This window comes from Primulina huaijiensis, chromosome 16 (assembly GCF_012295235.1).
Source record: "Primulina huaijiensis isolate GDHJ02 chromosome 16, ASM1229523v2, whole genome shotgun sequence".
NCBI classification, from domain to species: domain Eukaryota; kingdom Viridiplantae; phylum Streptophyta; class Magnoliopsida; order Lamiales; family Gesneriaceae; genus Primulina; species Primulina huaijiensis.
The window spans coordinates 15,434,165-15,452,192 of record NC_133321.1 but is presented as its reverse complement, the minus strand read 5'-3'; the positions used below and the strand labels follow the sequence as shown (position 1 = coordinate 15,452,192).

Here is an 18,028-nt window from a genome sequence, read left to right as displayed (position 1 = left end):
AATGAAAATTACTGGAAAATTTACGAAATTATTTAAGTTATTAAAAAACAGTTTGTTGAAAAACATAACATTTGCCACGATTACAACTACATTTATGTAGATTGCTCCTCGCCAAATTAATGAACCTTTACACTGTGGAGCAATTAGGGGCTAACATCGGCTATCGTCAACCTCCACAGACACCCACACACGTGTGTGTATATATATATATATATATTCACTTTTCTGGGATATTTATTTAAAACAAACACCGAAAATTACCTTCTCGCTCTTTTTTTATGGCAAAAATTTGTGTGAGACGGTCTCACGGGTCGTATTTTGTGAGACGGATCTCTTATTTGGGTCATCAATGAAAAAATATTACTTTTTATGGTAAGAGTATTACTTTTTATTGTGAATATCGGTAGGGTTGACCAGTCTCAGAGATAAAGATTCGTGAGATTGTCTCACAAGAGACCTACTTTTTTTTAAATCTAACATATTTAACTGTTATATATATCCAAAATCAATCAAATTAAACTACATTAAATCACTCCTTATAAATCTACGAAAAAAAACAATCTTATTTCAAACATTTATAATTGAATCTCGAACTCGAGACGACGCAAGTAATTCATGTAAATCAGATGGATGTTGTGAATATCCTCACCAAAAATTGTGAGAAATTTCCCAATCAGATTTTGTCATGGGGCCACACTCGAAGCACAAAAGGACAAAAGTAAGACACACAACTAACAAAAAATCCGACAGTTGATTGAATGATACGTGGACGGTTGGGATGAACCCACTTCGCCGATTCTCATTCATTTGAGAGGTAACTCAACCCGCCTACTTAAATATGATTGGTCCACGGTTCCTGCCCAATGGGCCCCGCATGGCAATTATTTTATTATTCTCTGTATTGCTTTATCCCTATTTGGGGGAAAAAAGAGAAGGCCCAAGGCAACTTGAAGCAGGACAGCAAAACAGAAGATCTGGTAAATTGTTTCGGTTTTTCTGGTAAGAATAACGTATCTTTCTTGCGTTATTCTGTCTATGTACTGTGCATTATGGTTAAATGTGTATTTTTCTGTTAATTAGGAGTTAGGACGTAAATATGGCCCAATGATTGAAGCTCTTGCGTAGTGTCCTGTATATGTTTTGGTCTTTATTTGAGATTTTTTAGGGAATTATGCTCTTGGTTTGTAATTCGGAGGATGATCGATGCATGATGGCTTGGTGGTTTTGGTTGTAGCCTTCTCCTTTCCTTTTCTTTTGGGGAAATTTTTGGTGGGATTCTTGGAAGTCAGTTGCTTATGTGTAAAGACTTTGTTTTGCATGCGATTTATGTATGGAGATCGTGTGCTTTACTACTTCATGTTGTTTGCTGTGAAGTGAATAGTTGTGGTATAGATTCAGTGTTCTTGGAAAAATATAATGGATGATGGACTGGACTTTGGTTTTGTGGTCGAAGGATCGGTGATGGTTTTAGCTCAGTAATTTTATTTTTTCCCGCGGTCATATTTTTTTTATTATAGTAATTGTAGGAGTCATTGTCTGAGTAAATGTTCACTTTTTTACATGCATTTCTCGGTGTTTATGCAGACACAGAGAGAGAGAGTTAAGGGTCTGAATTTGTTAATTGTGTACAACAAAGGAGTTTGGATTTGCCTTGAAATGGGTAGTCACTTAAATTTCAAGAATTTTGAACATATGCCGATGGATGGAAGTGGAGGGTTTAGTTTTCCATTAACACGACAGTCCTCGGTCTATTCGCTAACCTTTGACGAGTTCCAAAGTGCAGTAGGAGCAACTGGCAAAGATTTTGGGTCAATGAACATGGATGAGTTGCTAAAAAACATATGGAGTGCCGAGGAAAATCAGAACATTGGACCCACTAGTGGTCTTAATACTGGTGGCCAAGAAATGGGCGGTTCTTTGCATAGGCAGGGATCATTGATTCTCCCTCGAACGCTAAGCTTAAAGACAGTTGATGAGGTTTGGAAGGATATGTCGAAAGAGTATATTGGGGCCACGGACCTGAGCGGCGGCATCAGTGGTTTTAGTATGTCTCAGAGGCAGCCAACTCTCGGGCAGATGACACTAGAGGAATTCTTGACGAGGGCCGGAGCTGTGAGGGAAGAGACAGGCTCACGATTGGATGGGAATTCAAACATTATTGTGTCACTTAATGATTTGACACCACCCCTCTCGAGTAATTTAGAATTCGGGTTTGGGTATCACCAGGCTGCTGATGGGAGTGGAGGATTGATGGGAGGTGGTGGGATTGGTGAAAGTAGTATCCAGATTGGTACTCAATCTGGTAACTTACCATTGCGTGTAAACGGTGTAAGATCTCCTGTATATGAGTTTGGGAATCAGCAGCAACAGTTACTTCCGAAGCAACCTGCCTTGGCATATACTGCTCCAATGGCGGTTCCGAGTAATAGTCAGATGAATAGTCCGGGAATCGGTGCAGGATTTATGGGGATAACTGATCCATCGATGAATAATACTATGGTCCAAAATACGACATTACAGGGTGGAGGAATGGGGATACTCGGTTTAGGACCAAACAGTGTCAACATCGAGACTGGGTCTCCAGCAGTTTCAACAGAGGGGTTCACGAAGGTTAGCAGAGATACCTCTTCGGTTACACCGGTCCCTTACATGTTCAATGGTGGTTTACGAGGGAGAAAAGTAGCTGCTGTTGAGAAGATCGTCGAAAGGAGGCATAGGAGAATGATTAAGAACAGGGAGTCGGCTGCTAGATCACGGGCTCGAAAGCAGGTGAACAGTTCGTGTGATTTTATCGAAAGTAAATCTAAATTTTGTTCAGGCTTAGATCGAATTTCCATGAGTAAATTCATTTTTTTTTAAATCTTTGAAGGCGTACACTACGGAGTTGGAAGCAGAAGTTGCTAAACTTAAAGAGGAAAACCAAGAATTGCAGAAGAAACAGGTACTTGTTTATGTGCTTTCTTTCCTTTTGCATATGCTAATAGTATGTTTTCCTTTTCTATATTTACACTCTGGTCTTGCAACCTGCAGGCAGACATGGTTGAAATACAGAAGAATCAGGTACTTAACATCTATATTCCTCGTAGTACCTAACATCCAACATAAATTTATTGTTATTTCAATTCAATTTCTATGTCATAGGTGTTGGAGATGACGAAACATCAGAAGAACAGCACAAAGAGGCGATTCTTGCGAAGGACTTGTACATGTCCATGGTAAACAATGCATCATATTCATGACCAAGATATAAATCAAGAATATAGCTCGACGTAAATAGCCTATAATGACATGTTTCTGCTACAGATCAGAAGAAACCATATCCAGGGACACTCTGTTTAGCTTCAGAATGTTCCTTCACGTACACACAGTCTTTCTGCTCGAAATCTGCTCCGACTTAACTAACACACGTTGCTCTTATTACTCTGTATCTTCAGATAACAATGGTAGACAACTTCAGTAAACTTTTGTAAAAGGCATATAATTTCAGTTTGAGAGCATCATACTCTCCCTGTTGTATATAGTTTGTTTATCTTGTTATGTCCTATGTTGATAGCTTATGAACACATTTTTGAAGAATGTCTGATGTGTTTCATTTTTGTAACAACTATACTTACTTCCTTTGAAAGATCACAAGAAAAAGAGTTAATTAAGTTGGGTTTCCAATTAAAAAAATTATATATATATTTTTTAAAAATTTAATTCACAAAAAATAGTGTTATGCTTAGAGTTTGTTTTTATTTTGAATTTTTAAATCCTGATTACTGCAAAGGTAAGCATTATGTATGATTTAGATAAAATAAAATTCCATTATAGTAAATTTTCTTCTTCTTTTTTTTGGGAAAAAAATTCGTTCACATTTTATGCGAATATTTATATATACCTTACAATTTAAAGATGTACTAGATTTTAAAAAAAAATTTATGAACGTATCATACAAAAAATAAGAATTCTAACCTAACAAAATTGTATAAATTTTATATTTTTGATATTGTTCATGATTTAAGAAAAAACATAGGAATTTGTTACTCCAATATGATTCATAAAATTAGAACGATATATTATTATTTATGAATAAATATTTTGTGAGATGATCTCATATATATATTTTTGTGAGATAGATCAATATGATCTATACTTAAAATGAAAAACAATAATTTTAACATAAAATATAATATTTTTTCATGAAAATATTGAAAATCTTATTTTTAAAATTGATTTTTGTGATTGTTTTTTTTGTTATTTATAACCCATAATATAATCATTAGATTCGTTGGGATATTATCTTATTTAAAATACAAAAACTTTAAGAGTAGGTCTCTTATGAGACGGTCTCACAAATTTTTATATGTGAGACGGGTCAATCTTACTGATATTCATAATAAAAAGTAATATTTTTTTATGGATGACCCAAATAAGAGATCTGTCTCACAAAATACGACCAGTGAAACCGTGTCACACAAGTTTTTGTCAAACTTTAAGGTTTATGTAGTTTTTTGGACGTGTTTGTAATTTTTAAATTAAAATATTAAAAAGTGAAATAAAAAATCGTAGATAGCCACCTTTTTTCCTTGGAGGAGAAGGTTTTTTAAACGGCAACGTTTTGGCTTCCTCATTGTCGAACGCGTTGAATTATCGAAATATTACAGGGTTGACTGAATTTTGACTTCGAGATTTGGAAAGCCTGTTGCTTCTCCAAATTCCAGTGCCCTAACACTCGCATAAATTTTACGCCACTTATTTATTTGCAGAACCCATTTCAAAAATCGAAGCTTTATGGGATTTTTATTGGATGAGTCGCCTGCCATCAAAGCTCTCGGTCCGCTGTTTAAGCTAACTGAAGTTCACTTATGGTTAGAACAGTTTTTCTTTTATTTTATATTAATTTTTTACACGTTTTAGATGTATCCATGCACGTTCAAGATTTTGTGTCTGTGAAATTTGTTTTGTCCCACTTTTAATACATAGGGATTATTGCTCGAGCGAAGCGCAGGAAGCATCGGATTATTTAGAGCCCATCGTAAGTTTATTTTCTTTTGTTTCATTTTTGGGGCTGCAATAGTTTAGAAAAGTGTAATCTTAGTTTAATTTATGTTTTACGTGCATCCTGTGATTTATATTGTACAAATTTTTTTTTTTGGAACTTCAGAAGTTTAATGACGTCGATTATGTCAGTGCAAAGATTGATGCCGCGAGAATCAGTAGTAAGATTCATTTATTGTTTATAAGTGTAAATTTGTTGAAGTTTTTACAGGTTGATGGTGTTATATTTGGATTTAGGGTGGATGATTGTTGTTTAATGTTTGGAGTTCTTTTGGGATCTTAGGGTTTAGCTTGGCAACTGAAGATGTTGAACTAGCCGAACGACTGAGTGGTTTAGGGCTTCCATTATCTTTCCACACTAACAAGGCGGTAATACCACTTTTTTCGTTATTTTTGTGATTTATAGTTATGTCAATTTCTTGAGCTAGAAAAGCTATTGTTTTATCTTAGAACAGTTATGCTGATCATAATTATTGAAAGCCCACAAGGTGAATGGCACACGCATTGGCTAGGTGTGCCATAAAGGATTAAGATATTTTGTAAGTGCGCCTGAAAGGATTTTGTATTTTAGGTCAAATCCAAAGTTATAGCCATTCTTATTTGTTTGTTAATTGATTAATACTTCTTTATTGTTATTCCATGATTTGTATCATTCATATTGGATGTTGTATGACTTAATTTTCTTCTTATATGTAATTTGAATATGATTTCTTTATGCGCCTTAGTCTGATAACACACCGATCTTGGTTTGTGCCTTCTGCCTAGTGCCTAGGCTCCACGATACATGTGTGCCTTTAATGACTGTGATTTTGATCAAATTCCGGAATGATGTTGGAAATTCCCGTTTTCACTGAGGAATAAAAATTCCAGGTTACAAATGACAACCTTTTTAGATCTCAATATGAACAATGGTTCATGCTTTGATCCTTTGAAAAAATGGAGACAATTTGACCGCAAAATGTTTTGGGATGTGTTAAGATACCAATGATTTTGAACTTCTTTTTGTTGAAGTTTGCCTGGTGGGTGTATGCGCTTCAACATCTCTCTTTGCATTTCCATTCTTAATACCTGTTGATTTCCTTTTCTTGATATATAGATTTCAATTGTTTCTTGTAGAAGAGGAATGGATTGATAAGTGGGAGAAGGAAAGCTACAATAAAAAATAATAAGCTGCTTCCCAAAGTCATTGATGATGACTTACTGCATTCAGTAAAAGAGTGCGAGGACAATGGATCTCCTTCTGATGCTTTTGATATTTCTGAGATGCTTGACCAAAGTGAAATACAGAACCGTGGAAATTTAGCAGACGTTGACATATTATTGAATCTCTCTGCTGAAAGAGACGACTCAATTAGTTCACTTGCATGTTCCTGCGACATCACCAATGAACGTGATTCTTTTGACGAGGTATCAAATCTTGGATTTGAAAATAATTTGGGCAGTTCTGGACTCAGCAACATTTCTTTGCATGAAAGTGATGCTACAATGTCCAAAAATGTAAAAATGGCAGCTAGTTTAGGGCTAAAGGATGGATCTTCGGCAAGAAGTTGCTTATCAAATGATGCCATTTTTTTAAACGAGTTAAAGAGAGAAATGGAGTCTGTAAATCTCGAAATCCCTTCAATAGTGGACCATGACACCAAAGGCGAATCAAATGGCTTTAGTATTGAGATGATGCAGGATGCAGATTTAGAAGCATGCTCAAAATTTCTTGCAACAACCCATACTAATATTATTACAGATCATAAAAAAACCGGTTCTGAAGAATGGATAACATATTGGGATGATTTTTACTTGAGAAACTACTACTATAATGCCATGACAAAGGAGACCACATGGGATCCTCCCATGGTAACGGAGCACGTACCGGTTGTTACTGCTGATGACAGCACTTATAAATTGGTTGAAATGGTTGAAATAGATGATGAAAAATTGGAAAGCAGAAAATTTGATGATGTGCAAGAGACTTGTTATTTACAACCTGACCTCTACTTCTCTAAAGAATTGAGAGATGATAAATTATCGAGCCTACAATTTGATCAATCTGCAGGATGTTGGATATTGTCTGATTGTATTTCGAGCATTAGGAATACAAAAAAGAAAAAGAGAGTCAGGAGAACAAAATTTGACCGGAAACTATCCAATTCAAATGAAGGTCTGAACTCTTTTTGCTTCACTGTATTTCTGAGTAAATGTTCCATGTGGTAAATCTTACTTCAATATTGTCTTCATGACTATCTAGTCCTTCCCCCAATTTGGTTTAGATTACCACTTCGGATGGTGATTGTCTTCCTCCTCTTGGATATGTTGTACATTGTGGGTGTTTGTGATGTATTATCCTGCTAGTTATGAATAGTGGGTTTCAAATATTGTCTGTCTATAATATGTTTTTTCTTGGTAAATATCATCAGTCTTAGCCATCGTCCATTTGGAGGAGTTACTGAAGTCTGGCATAGAGTATCTCGAACCAGGTGTCGTTTTGGCCCTGCTAAAATTAATTAAATTGGTATATACTATCTGATATTTAATTTAAAGTCACTTTTTAATTTTGATATCAATTTAATAATTTATATATAGTATCTAATTTACTTAAAATAAGTAAATTATTTACTGAATTAAAATAAATTAATTATTTAAATGAATTCAATTAATTATATAAATTACTTAACATAATTTTAATATGTAAATTTGTTAATAAATTTATAATTATATAAATGGAATATGAATGTTTATTTCAAAGTGAAGTTTGAAGTAGGTGTATCGGAGATAATTATTTTGTTTGGTGTGGAAATTGCACTAATTTGATGCAAAACATGCACTAAGATGGTGCGATGGGAGGAGATGGTCTTATAGTTGCTAACATTTTGTCATTCAAGCTTGCTATTTTTTTTTTTTAATTTTTTTTAGAGGTATTCAGTTTGTTACTCTCTAAATCAATAAGTAACGCATCCCTTGTCTATTGTTGCATTATAGCATTTTTAGATACAATTTACTACTTCAATATTTAAGCTTCGTAATGTTTGACATTGTGCAAGTTAGCAACATAATACACCTCCTTTCTGTAAACATATACACTCGAAAGGGTTGAAGCTGTTTTAGGTGATGGGATTGAAATACATGTAATTTTGGTTTTTTTCCCTTCCTTTGCAATCAAAATTGGGTGGTATTTAAAACATTTACTAATTTGCCTTTGTTGCGGATATTAATACAGCTTTGACTTGATTCTTGGCTTTTTTGTTAGACCTCCAAGGAGTTCTGCTAGAAGCTGCTCCCGCTCCCAGTATTAGCAAATACTGGTGTCAAAGATATGTGTTGTTCTCCAGATTTGATGAAGGTATTAAAATGGATGAAGAAGGATGGTTTTCTGTTACTCCAGAGCCCCTAGCCAAGCATCATGCAATACGTTGTGGCAGTGGTTCAATCATTGATTTTTTCACTGGAGTTGGTGGGAATGCTATTCAATTTGCTCAACGGTGAGCCGCACCTTAATTTTCTACTTTGTTATAATTCTCATCAATGCTCCAAGTTGTCATAGTCATGGATTCAATAATCATGCATTTTCTTTTCTCACATGGGTAAATAACTATGTATTTTTCATGCATGGTTTTGGGGAATTCGATATTCACATGAATAATTTCTACTGGCAAGTTTAATTTTTCATACAATGATCAAGATATTATACTTGGTTCATTACAGGAGTAAACATGTCATCGCCATTGATATCGATCCAAATAAGATCGACTTTGCGATGCATAATGCTAGCTTATATGGAGTTGAGGACAAGATAGATTTTGTAAGGGGTGACTCCTTTTCTTTGGCTCCTAAATTGAAGGCAAGGAAATTCTGAATCTTCAGAGAGACTGATTCATAACTTTTACATGTTATTTTTTTTCTATGTGCTTGTATTGAATCTTGTATTGAGTACTGCTACTTGCCATGTATGAGAGCCTTAGGCTCATGCTTTTAAACAAGATAGATGAGCTGATATAGCTGAAAATCTGAATGCACATTTACTGTTGCATTTTGTTAATTAAATGCATGTAATATAGAAGTTGGAATAACCCATCCACACGTTTTCTGTTTGTAACTCGATTAAGGCTTTTGGTTTTTTGAAATTAGGGCATCCTCCATGTACAATTACTTAGAAAATGGGCGGCAATAGACACAAGACTGTGGCTTAAAAATGTGGTTACGACATTGCTTCCATTTGTTTGTGGCCGCACATTTTTCTATTTATAGCATCAATTTGACTTTCTTTTTCAGGCAGACACGGTCTTCATGTCACCACCTTGGGGAGGTCCTGATTATACCCGAGTGAAGAAGTTTGACATCAATACCATGCTGAAGCCAAAGGATGGGTATTGCTTACTTTTTGCTATTTGTGTGTGTGCTTTTGTTAGTTGTTCTGAGATGTTGATGCTAATTTTATGCTTCTCTTATTTATGTCAGGAAATTTCTTTTTAATGTTGGAAAGAGAATTGCTCCCAAGATTGTCATGTTCCTCCCTAGAAATATAGATATCAACCAATTAGCAGAGTTGTCTTTAGCTGCAACCCCTCCGTGGTCTTTAGAGGTATTTTACGGTCCCCTTAATTGCATTTCATTTCATCTTCTTTGTATACATTTTTTCAATTGAGCGATTCCTCTCCTCCGTATTATCTGTATTAATTCAATATGAAGGTCAGTAGCTTTTATCTGAAAGAAATATATTGCTGTTTGTCCAGGATTCATTCCCTTCTGTTAGGGTCAAATGTAAAACCTGCCTTCTTATGCTCAATTAACTTGTTAAAGAAACCACTCACTCGACTTCTCCTTCCATGTCCGCACATTTCTGATACCTAAATCTATTAATTTTAGGTAGAAAAGAATTTCTTAAACGACAGGTTGAAGGCTGTTACCGCATACTTTTGTGAACCTCCGAGTTTCGGGAGATCTTGAGTTTTTTAAAATCTTGCTGGTTCTCCGAAGTTGAAGATCCGTCGATGATGCTCTTTTTGTACATAAACTTTCAAGATAAACTTATTGGAGCTTTTACATATCGATGCATGTAACACAGAGCACGAATGAAGTGTGTAAATATTAGAGGATAATTTATGGAATGTTTTTTTACAGCAATTTCATGTGTGGTTCAAAATTTTCTAGAATTGTGGAAGCATGATCTTCAAAGCCGGAACTAAGTTTCAAATTTAAAACTGAGGTCTTGAGTTCGAAATTTACTTGTAATAACCTCTACGTGTCCCATGCAGTGGTAAATCCTGTCCTAATTTTCCCTCTCTCGTAAAAGTCAGAAGACAATGAATGCGAACAGAAGAGTGAAAAATGGGAGCAGGTCCTTGTAGGGGGCCGCCATAGCAAATATTTGTTGCATGCAAACTGTTTCATCTTTATTTCTCCTGGAAACCCCGCTAGCCAATATACCTCCTTGCTTATGCCTCGGCTTTTTCTACACTAATTTTTTTGTTTTTGAAAAAGATTACTATTTTTCATTCATATAATTTACTAATAATAAAACATTTTTTGTTATTAAATATTTCAAATCGTGGTTCTTAAATTTTTAAAAAATGTTACCTAATTATGTCACTATTAATTTCTTGATTAAACGTAAATAACTGATTTTTTTAAAGTTTAGGGATAGAATATTTCGAAATTTTTGAAAATAAAATACTGTGGTAACTATGTGAATGAGTTCATATTTTTAAAATGAATCTATTTATTTTATTTTTATTTTTATCATATGTATATTAAGTAAAAATGTGTGATAATTTTATAATTCACATTTAAAAGCTCATGTAACAAATAATTTTTGAAATATAGAGATCATAATCTTCGGATTAAATTTTATTAAATCTTTTTCTTTAATATAAAAAAGATTATTATTATTTACAATAAGGGTATTATGAAACTCATTAAAAATTATCAATTTTTTTATTAGAATTTAATTATTTTTTAAACAAGTAATAAAGCTTATTTTTGAAATAAAATTTATCTTTATACTTTGTTATTATACAAAAAATTAAAACTTGATTTTTATATATAAAATAAATAATAAGGATATAATTTTTATATTTGATTTTTAATTATTTTCCTTACTATTTATTATCTATGTGTGTGTGTGTATGTAATATTTATATTTATGTATTAACTTAATTAAAAAATATTTTCATAATTAAAAGTATTAAAAAATAAATTGATTAATGTTGTGGACTTTTTCTTATACTTCCATCCTTGTCATAATTTTTGGGTCTCTAAATATTTTAACGTAATATTTTGATCATTAATTTTAAAAAATATACCCAAGCATTAATTTTAAATTTTAACGAAAATAACTAATTATATAATATTTTGAAAGTTATGAGATGAGAAGTGTTCAATTAAAATACTCAAAATCTAAAATAATTTAATAATAAAATATACACAAAAACTCTTGTGAGACAGTTTCATGGATCAATTTCGTGAGTAGAATATCTTATTTGGGTTCTCCATGAAAAAATATTATTTTTATGCTAAAAGTATTACTTTTTATTGTGAATATCGGTAGGATTGACCCGTCTCAAAGATAAAGATTCGTGAGACCATCTCACAAGAGACTTACTCTAAAATATAACGATCAATATTTTAGCTTTTTCTCAATTTCAATGCGAATACTTGTAGATTATGTATTTGAAAACTTGTCTCAAAGATAAAGATTCATGAGATCATCTCTCAAGAGACTTACTTTAAAATATAACTATCAATATTTTAGTTTTTTCTCATTTTCAATGCGAATACTTGTAGATTATGTATTTGATTTTTTTTAACAAAAAAAATTTGGGAATGATTCTTGAATCTTAATATATTATGGTGCAGCGGTAGCAAATAATATTATGAAAATAAGGAACTTTTATGACGTCAATATTTAATATTATGACGAAGTTTCGTGTTTGAAACCTAAAATCCAATCGTCCCTCCGATCTACACAAAAATAACCCTTCAATTTCCAGTCAAATTTTCAGATGTAGCCGTGGAAAATGGGACCCAATTTCCGTAGGCATGGAAAAATTTGTTCACAGAACATCATAATTTTGATGCAGACTCCGTCCCTTAAAGTCCAAAAAGCGCTGTCTTTCACGTACATCCACACACCCGCCACATTAAAAAAAACACCATAAAGACTCCATTTTTATTATATGCCATATACTCAGATCTCTGTGATTCTACCACCACTCCCCCTTTCTACTTTCTACTTGAGGATGCCGGAACTGAGTTTTCAAGATTTGAGCTTGGGTTTCAGGGCCCGAGAGATGAGCCCGAACTCTGTCATTTTTAATGCTGAATCAAATTTTAGTATCTTTTCTCCTGCTTCTGGTAGTGTCGAGCGGTGCTCTTTTGCCTCTGATGCTCCTGATAAAGATTCCCTTGTTTCTCAGGTAATGCTGATGGATTTCATCACATTTTATTCATCTGATTGATTATATTTCAGCTACTCTTCACATGCATTTTGAAAAAAATGGATTTCAAATGTGTGCATACACGTGTATTCTTGAACATACCTGAAACTTTTTATTACGTTTATATAGGAAAATATGTTTATTGTAGTGTTACATTAAAATTTTGAAAATTTGAAAGTAAAAGTTACGGTTTTCAAATAATTATTATTGAATTTGATGGGTTGTTTGACGGACAACTGGCTTGTCGGTGTTGGTCGGCCCTGTCAATGCAGTTTTCAGTATGTCCTTTTCGTTTATGTGGGGAATGGGTAAAGAATTTTTCAATTAGATTTCTCAGAAGGGTTTTGGTTTTTAGCGTTCAACAGATTCTATTGTTATAATAAAATGTAGTTCTTGGATTCATAAAGTATCTACTTTTTTTGAAACTCAAAAAGTGTCCATTCAAGAAGCTGGAGAGTTGAAATTTGTAATTTGTAACAGAAGTTGGCAGGGCATGGATCATCTGAGGATTTGAGTTGCTCAGATCTAGATCCAAATCAATCCACGCTAGTAATCAAGAATAGTGTTCATCTCAGTAGAAAAGAATATTCAGAAGGTAATTCTTGGTCTGCGGGCGCCCTTCTTTTATTTAGTTTAGATTCTATGTTAACTGGCTTTCACCTCATTCGAATTTTGAATGACATACTGAAATTTTTGGATCAATAATGCTTACTATTTGTAATAAAATATGACTTGTACTTAGTTCAAAAACCATATGGGAGTGAGGCTGAGACGACGGAGGATGAAAATGTAGCAACAGCTGCTGCGGAAAATTCGTTTTCCCGGTCTGTTAGAGGTATTATATATGCATATATTTTTGCAAATTAAATGTCCACTTCTGTGTTCAATCATTTACCGTTCTTTCTTGGTGGGTTTTGTTTGATTAGAATGCCAAGACAGAAGATTCAGATCTGAAATTCTATTGAAAAAATCTGATCACCGAGGGCTTGCCTCTGAAGATCATGACTATTCTGCAACTATTTCTGTAAGCTCTTCCTCGCCCAGACTTGGTGTCATGAAGAAACTATCTACTGCACCTCATAGAACCAGCACATTCCCTAGTCCTGAAACACCTAATCAGCATTCAAATATTGGGGTTCAGAAAGGATGGAGTTCCGAACGTGTTCCACAGCACATGAATGCTAATAAGAGGAACGTGAATTCTGCATTTCCACCTTATAATAATGGTAGGACTCTGCCTTCGAAATGGGAAGATGCGGAGAGGTGGATTTTTAATCCCATGTCGGGAGATGGTGCTATAACGACTACAGTTCAGCAGTCACAGAGGCGGCCTAAATCTAAGAGTGGGCCACTTGGGCCTCCCGGGGTTGCTTACTATCGGATGTTTTCTCCTGCCCCTTCTACGTTTGAAGGTGGGAATACTCGAAAACTAATTGCAAATTCTCCATTTTTGACGGGTGTGATGGCCAAGGATGCTTTATCAATTCGACATGGTGGCTGTGAAGGCAATGACAACTTTCTTCCAGTGATGGAGCCATCAATGGTGAGGTCAATTAGCATACATGGATGTTCGGAAATATTAAACCAGTCGTTATTTCTTGGATACCAGGGTACATAGTCATCTTCTCTTTGATCTTGCCTCAGAATGTTACTATGTGTTGGTTGATTTGATTGCCTGATTGTTGCCCGGTTTCATGTTATAGATGTAGATGAGAAGTATGACACTGAAACTGCTGAAAAAAATGCGTCCAGTGGTTGTTCCAGGAGGGATATGGCCACTCAAATGAGTCCAGAGAGTAGTGTACACTCATCATCTGGGAGACGATTATCGTTCTCTCTTGCAACTCCATCTATTTTACCCATTGTAGAATTGGAGAGCATTCGTTCCTCCAAAACAGAGATCAGTGATGTGCCGGTTGATGGACATGTCACAATGACAAGGTGGTACAAAAAGAAAAGGAACAAAAGTTTGGAAAAGGGCAGTGGATATGTGGATGATTGGAAAAGAAAAGCATTAAACATCGGCTCTGCCACTTGGGGTGATTCCACGGAGCCATCCAAGAGTATTTCAACGTAATATTATTCACAATCAATCTTTGTTTTGCTCGTCTTAAGTACTAAAATAAATTAAATGAACGAGCTTCCATACTTCCACTGGATTATCTTAGATTCTGATATTGTTTCATGCTATCGTACATTCAACATCATCATGCATCTGATATATAAAATAACAAGTCTGTTGGCAAAGTGCACAGAACAAACGTTTGTTGGCCATTTTATTTTATTGCTATACCTGTTTCAGTATTAGGCGGGAGGAGGACAGAATTACTGCATGGGAGAACCTGCAAAAAGTAAAGGCTGAGGCTGCCATGAGAAAACTAGAGGTACATTTACTTGTTTTGCAAAAGATGATTTTTATTCCTTATTCATTCATAACTTGGTTGGTTTTTACTGTTCAGATGAAATTGGAGAAGAAGAGATCATCATCCATGGACAAAATCATGAACAAACTGAGATCTGCACAAAAAAAAGCCCAAGATATGAGAAGCTCTATGCTCACTAACCAGACTCATCAAATCGAAAGGCCCTCCACCAAAGCATTGTCGTTTAGAAGGACCCACCAGTTTGTCTTGTTTAGTGGCTGCTTTACCTGTCATGCATTTTAGTGCTACCAAGCTTCAACATGTCAGGTGTTCTTGGTTGCAATATGCCTCTATATAATTCTGCTTTCTTTTCTAATTTTTTGATCTTCTAGTTCAACTAATTATGTTATTATTTTCTCTACATTGTCACTCTCATTATCTGTTTACACTGTATGAGATTCGTTTATAATTATATATAAAAAATGCAATCAAGAATTAAAGGAAATGCGATGAAGAATAGGATTGATTCTGCTCCTTCATGCTTAAAACAGTTTTCCGTTTCTTTTGATTAGGAACGAGGAAAAAGTAAAAAGGGTGTACGATACAACTGAAGATGGATACACTAAATGCTGTAGAGATGCTTTGGGGTGGTGACATTTTTATTGTTGCATGCATAGATATACATATATCTTATCTCGACGAATAATCGGACTGACCGAGAGATCCATTCTACTTGCTATCCTATGGATTAACTTACCAGTTAATCTTCCTCGATGCATTATGTTTTCGAAGGAAACCATAGGTGTGGATGGATCAGTGCTGGTGCTGTTAACTTGTATTCAAATGTTCATATGCTTAGTACTTTGATGCCTAGGACTTTGTTGTCCCCATTCTTTTCAACTGTATTATACATTTTGAGGTTGAAAAACAATGCGCATTCATGATCATATTATGTATTTTATGTCTCCAAATGTGTTGTTTTCTCAAAATCACGAGTCTAGCGCCGCACCCAATATTTACATGGAGATTAATCTCTCATATATGGCTTCAATACATCAAGATATTGAGGATATATATAATTTTAATATGTTGTTCACACATTGTGTTCATTTATGTGTTCATCAATGAGGTGACACTCAAGAACTCTATCCAACCGATGTGGAACATCTTAACACACTCCTTCACGCTCAAGAACGAACAACTGGAGAATGAAGATATTAATGAGTGGTCTAACTATAGATAGTCCAACACATAACGGTGGGTCTAGGGCCCTAGGCTTTGATACCTTGTTAAGATTGAGATTTGAACCTAACTCAACTCTAAAAGCTAGCTCTTAGAGAAAAATTATCCAAGTCAATATATGACACTCTAGTCATAATATTAACTTCGAGTGGGTCCAATCTTATGTCTTCAAAAATTTAAATCAGAATATTAATGATTCAGTTTCGTGTATATATACGTTGGTATAATAATTATTTTTATATTGTGATGATGATGAGTTATAAGACGACCCCAACGTTGTCAGCGTTTCACATGGATTTCTCGTGATTTCCAACTATCAACATTTGCATCCTAGTTTAATACGTAAGCCATTAATTCAAACTGACCCATTCAAAGCAGATCATTTTAATATATAATAATTTGTTCCAAATATAAAGTTGGAGCAATAGTATATGATCTCAAAAGAACGATCGAAATATGACGTTATGAATATTTAAGTTTCGATATTTTTTCGGTTGTAATATTTAATAAAACGACAAACATTCAGTTCTTTGTTTTAGTTTGGACTTATTTTCATTTTATTTCGGTATTTTATATGTATAATTTTTTAAACATAGATTTTCAGCTCTCCTAATACTTCAAAAATTAATGGAAAACATATTTTACACATAAAATCAGGTCACGGGCTCATTGACCATTTTTAGTTCGCCCCCGTCGTTGATGGCTATCATCTTCAAAATATATTAATAGGCAAATATATATTAATGAGAAATAATTAATGTTAGTCGGTCTCACGGATCTAGGTCGACCCGGTCTATACTCGTAGTTATCAAAAATATCATTTTTTCATAGGTATGGTCAAAGATCCGTCTCATAAAATTGACCTGTGAGACGGTCTCGTAGGAGTTTTTGTGATTATATATACTATATTAAAAAAAATTCAGAACACATAATCTCCGTGTTAAAAAAATTCAAGTACATTTACCGATTTGTATGGGATCTTACTGCTGATTTTTAAAACACGAGGTTTTAAATACAATTAATTTTCCATAAGATATTTTTTTATATTTGTGATTTTTTTTAAAAATTTTACAGAGATGGTAATGTAGTTTGTCCTCTTTAAAATATTAAAGATTAAAGATGCAAGGGCACTGAAAAGTAGAATTACTAAATTTGACTTTGCGCTTATTATTATTTTTTTTAAATTGATTCTCTGAGATTTTCTGTTCACTCAATAGATTTAAGATCAGTATTTCTTTAATGTAGCTGTGCATCCAAATAATATTAAACTATGTTATTAAATAATAATGCTTTAGCATGACATTTTTTAATTATAAAAGTTATAAGATAGAGTTAGAATTTATGCAATATTTACTTTCATCTTTATTTAAATTACTCAATAATTTGAATTTCAATTATCATATATATTGATTTATCTAATTAGTTTAATAGTAGAATCAATTATATATAACTCAAACCAAATAATATATAACATATCAAAACAGGAGAAATTATGAAATTCTTCATAGCTAGTACTTGACCTATTTTTATTTTGGTGCTTCCAATGTTTAAAATTTGGTATTCATCATATAAGTTATTTTTTTACTACATATTTTGTCAAAATACTGACGTCATGTTAGATATTAATGTCGTACCCGATTCCACATTAATGTTTCGATGAAATAGAATGAAAAAAAAGCCAACTTAATTACGTAAATACATCAAATTTTACTTAACACCTAAAAAGACAGGAACACAAAAAGAACAACTTACATTATAATTTTGGTAATTACCCCATTAAATATGGGTTTCTAATATGAAGGATTGATGGAATGTTTAGAAGATGGTTAAATAAACATTCGACACAATATGTAAGAAAAGACAGATATATTTTTGGATGTTCGGAGAATTGAAATTCTTACGTCACCCCTTCTTCCTCTAGGAATATTCGCACTAGAAGTGGATAATACAAGTAGT

At 33.7% G+C, this 18,028-nt stretch overlaps 3 protein-coding genes across 5 annotated transcripts; all 3 read left to right on the top strand.

Annotated features, from left to right (window-relative positions):
• Nucleotides 1-878: 878 nt before the first annotated feature.
• LOC140961966 (ABSCISIC ACID-INSENSITIVE 5-like protein 5) lies at nt 879-3,577 on the top strand. Of its 2 annotated transcripts, XM_073420770.1 has the most exons (6): nt 879-999; nt 1,585-2,769; nt 2,870-2,941; nt 3,031-3,060; nt 3,142-3,215; nt 3,304-3,577. In XM_073420770.1, coding segments are annotated over exons 2-6 (1,290 nt in total). In that variant the 5' UTR covers nt 879-999; nt 1,585-1,656; the 3' UTR covers nt 3,305-3,577. The 2 variants fall into 2 exon arrangements, with proteins under 2 accessions (XP_073276871.1, XP_073276870.1); XM_073420769.1 differs by having other exon boundaries at nt 3,142-3,577.
• Nucleotides 3,578-4,613: 1,036 nt separating this feature from the next.
• Nucleotides 4,614-10,147, top strand: LOC140961487 (uncharacterized). Its single transcript, XM_073420042.1, has 10 exons — nt 4,614-4,850; nt 4,966-5,017; nt 5,147-5,201; nt 5,324-5,409; nt 6,157-7,195; nt 8,282-8,513; nt 8,737-8,872; nt 9,304-9,398; nt 9,490-9,613; nt 9,898-10,147. Exons 1-10 carry the CDS (start codon nt 4,774-4,776, stop codon nt 9,976-9,978), a joined length of 1,977 nt encoding a protein of 658 aa, XP_073276143.1. The 5' UTR covers nt 4,614-4,773; the 3' UTR covers nt 9,979-10,147.
• A 1,877-nt stretch (nt 10,148-12,024) lies between these two features.
• Nucleotides 12,025-15,775, top strand: LOC140962118 (uncharacterized). 2 transcript variants are annotated; one of them, XM_073420985.1, is made up of 8 exons: nt 12,025-12,446; nt 12,948-13,062; nt 13,210-13,302; nt 13,394-14,077; nt 14,177-14,540; nt 14,770-14,851; nt 14,927-15,157; nt 15,403-15,775. In XM_073420985.1, the coding sequence occupies exons 1-7, from the start codon at nt 12,207-12,209 to the stop codon at nt 15,131-15,133; spliced, it is 1,785 nt and encodes a 594-aa protein (XP_073277086.1). In that variant the 5' UTR covers nt 12,025-12,206; the 3' UTR covers nt 15,134-15,157; nt 15,403-15,775. The 2 variants fall into 2 exon arrangements, with proteins under 2 accessions (XP_073277086.1, XP_073277085.1); XM_073420984.1 differs by having other exon boundaries at nt 12,026-12,446; nt 14,171-14,540.
• The last annotated feature ends 2,253 nt before the right edge of the window (nt 15,776-18,028 follow it).

Coding starts and splice junctions, on each gene's coding strand:
- LOC140961487 (XM_073420042.1), top strand. CDS start 4,774: ATGGGATTTTTATTGGATGAGTCGCCTGCCATCAAAGCTCTCGGTCCG. Junction 4,851..4,965: donor CTAACTGAAGTTCACTTATG/GTTAGAACAGTT, acceptor TTTAATACATAG/GGATTATTGCTCGAGCGAAG. Junction 5,410..6,156: donor CTTTCCACACTAACAAGGCG/GTAATACCACTT, acceptor TGTTTCTTGTAG/AAGAGGAATGGATTGATAAG.
- LOC140961966 (XM_073420769.1), top strand. CDS start 1,657: ATGGGTAGTCACTTAAATTTCAAGAATTTTGAACATATGCCGATGGAT. Junction 2,942..3,030: donor AAGAATTGCAGAAGAAACAG/GTACTTGTTTAT, acceptor TGCAACCTGCAG/GCAGACATGGTTGAAATACA. Junction 3,061..3,141: donor TTGAAATACAGAAGAATCAG/GTACTTAACATC, acceptor TCTATGTCATAG/GTGTTGGAGATGACGAAACA.
- LOC140962118 (XM_073420984.1), top strand. CDS start 12,207: ATGCCATATACTCAGATCTCTGTGATTCTACCACCACTCCCCCTTTCT. Junction 14,541..14,769: donor CCATCCAAGAGTATTTCAAC/GTAATATTATTC, acceptor TACCTGTTTCAG/TATTAGGCGGGAGGAGGACA. Junction 14,852..14,926: donor CTGCCATGAGAAAACTAGAG/GTACATTTACTT, acceptor TTTACTGTTCAG/ATGAAATTGGAGAAGAAGAG.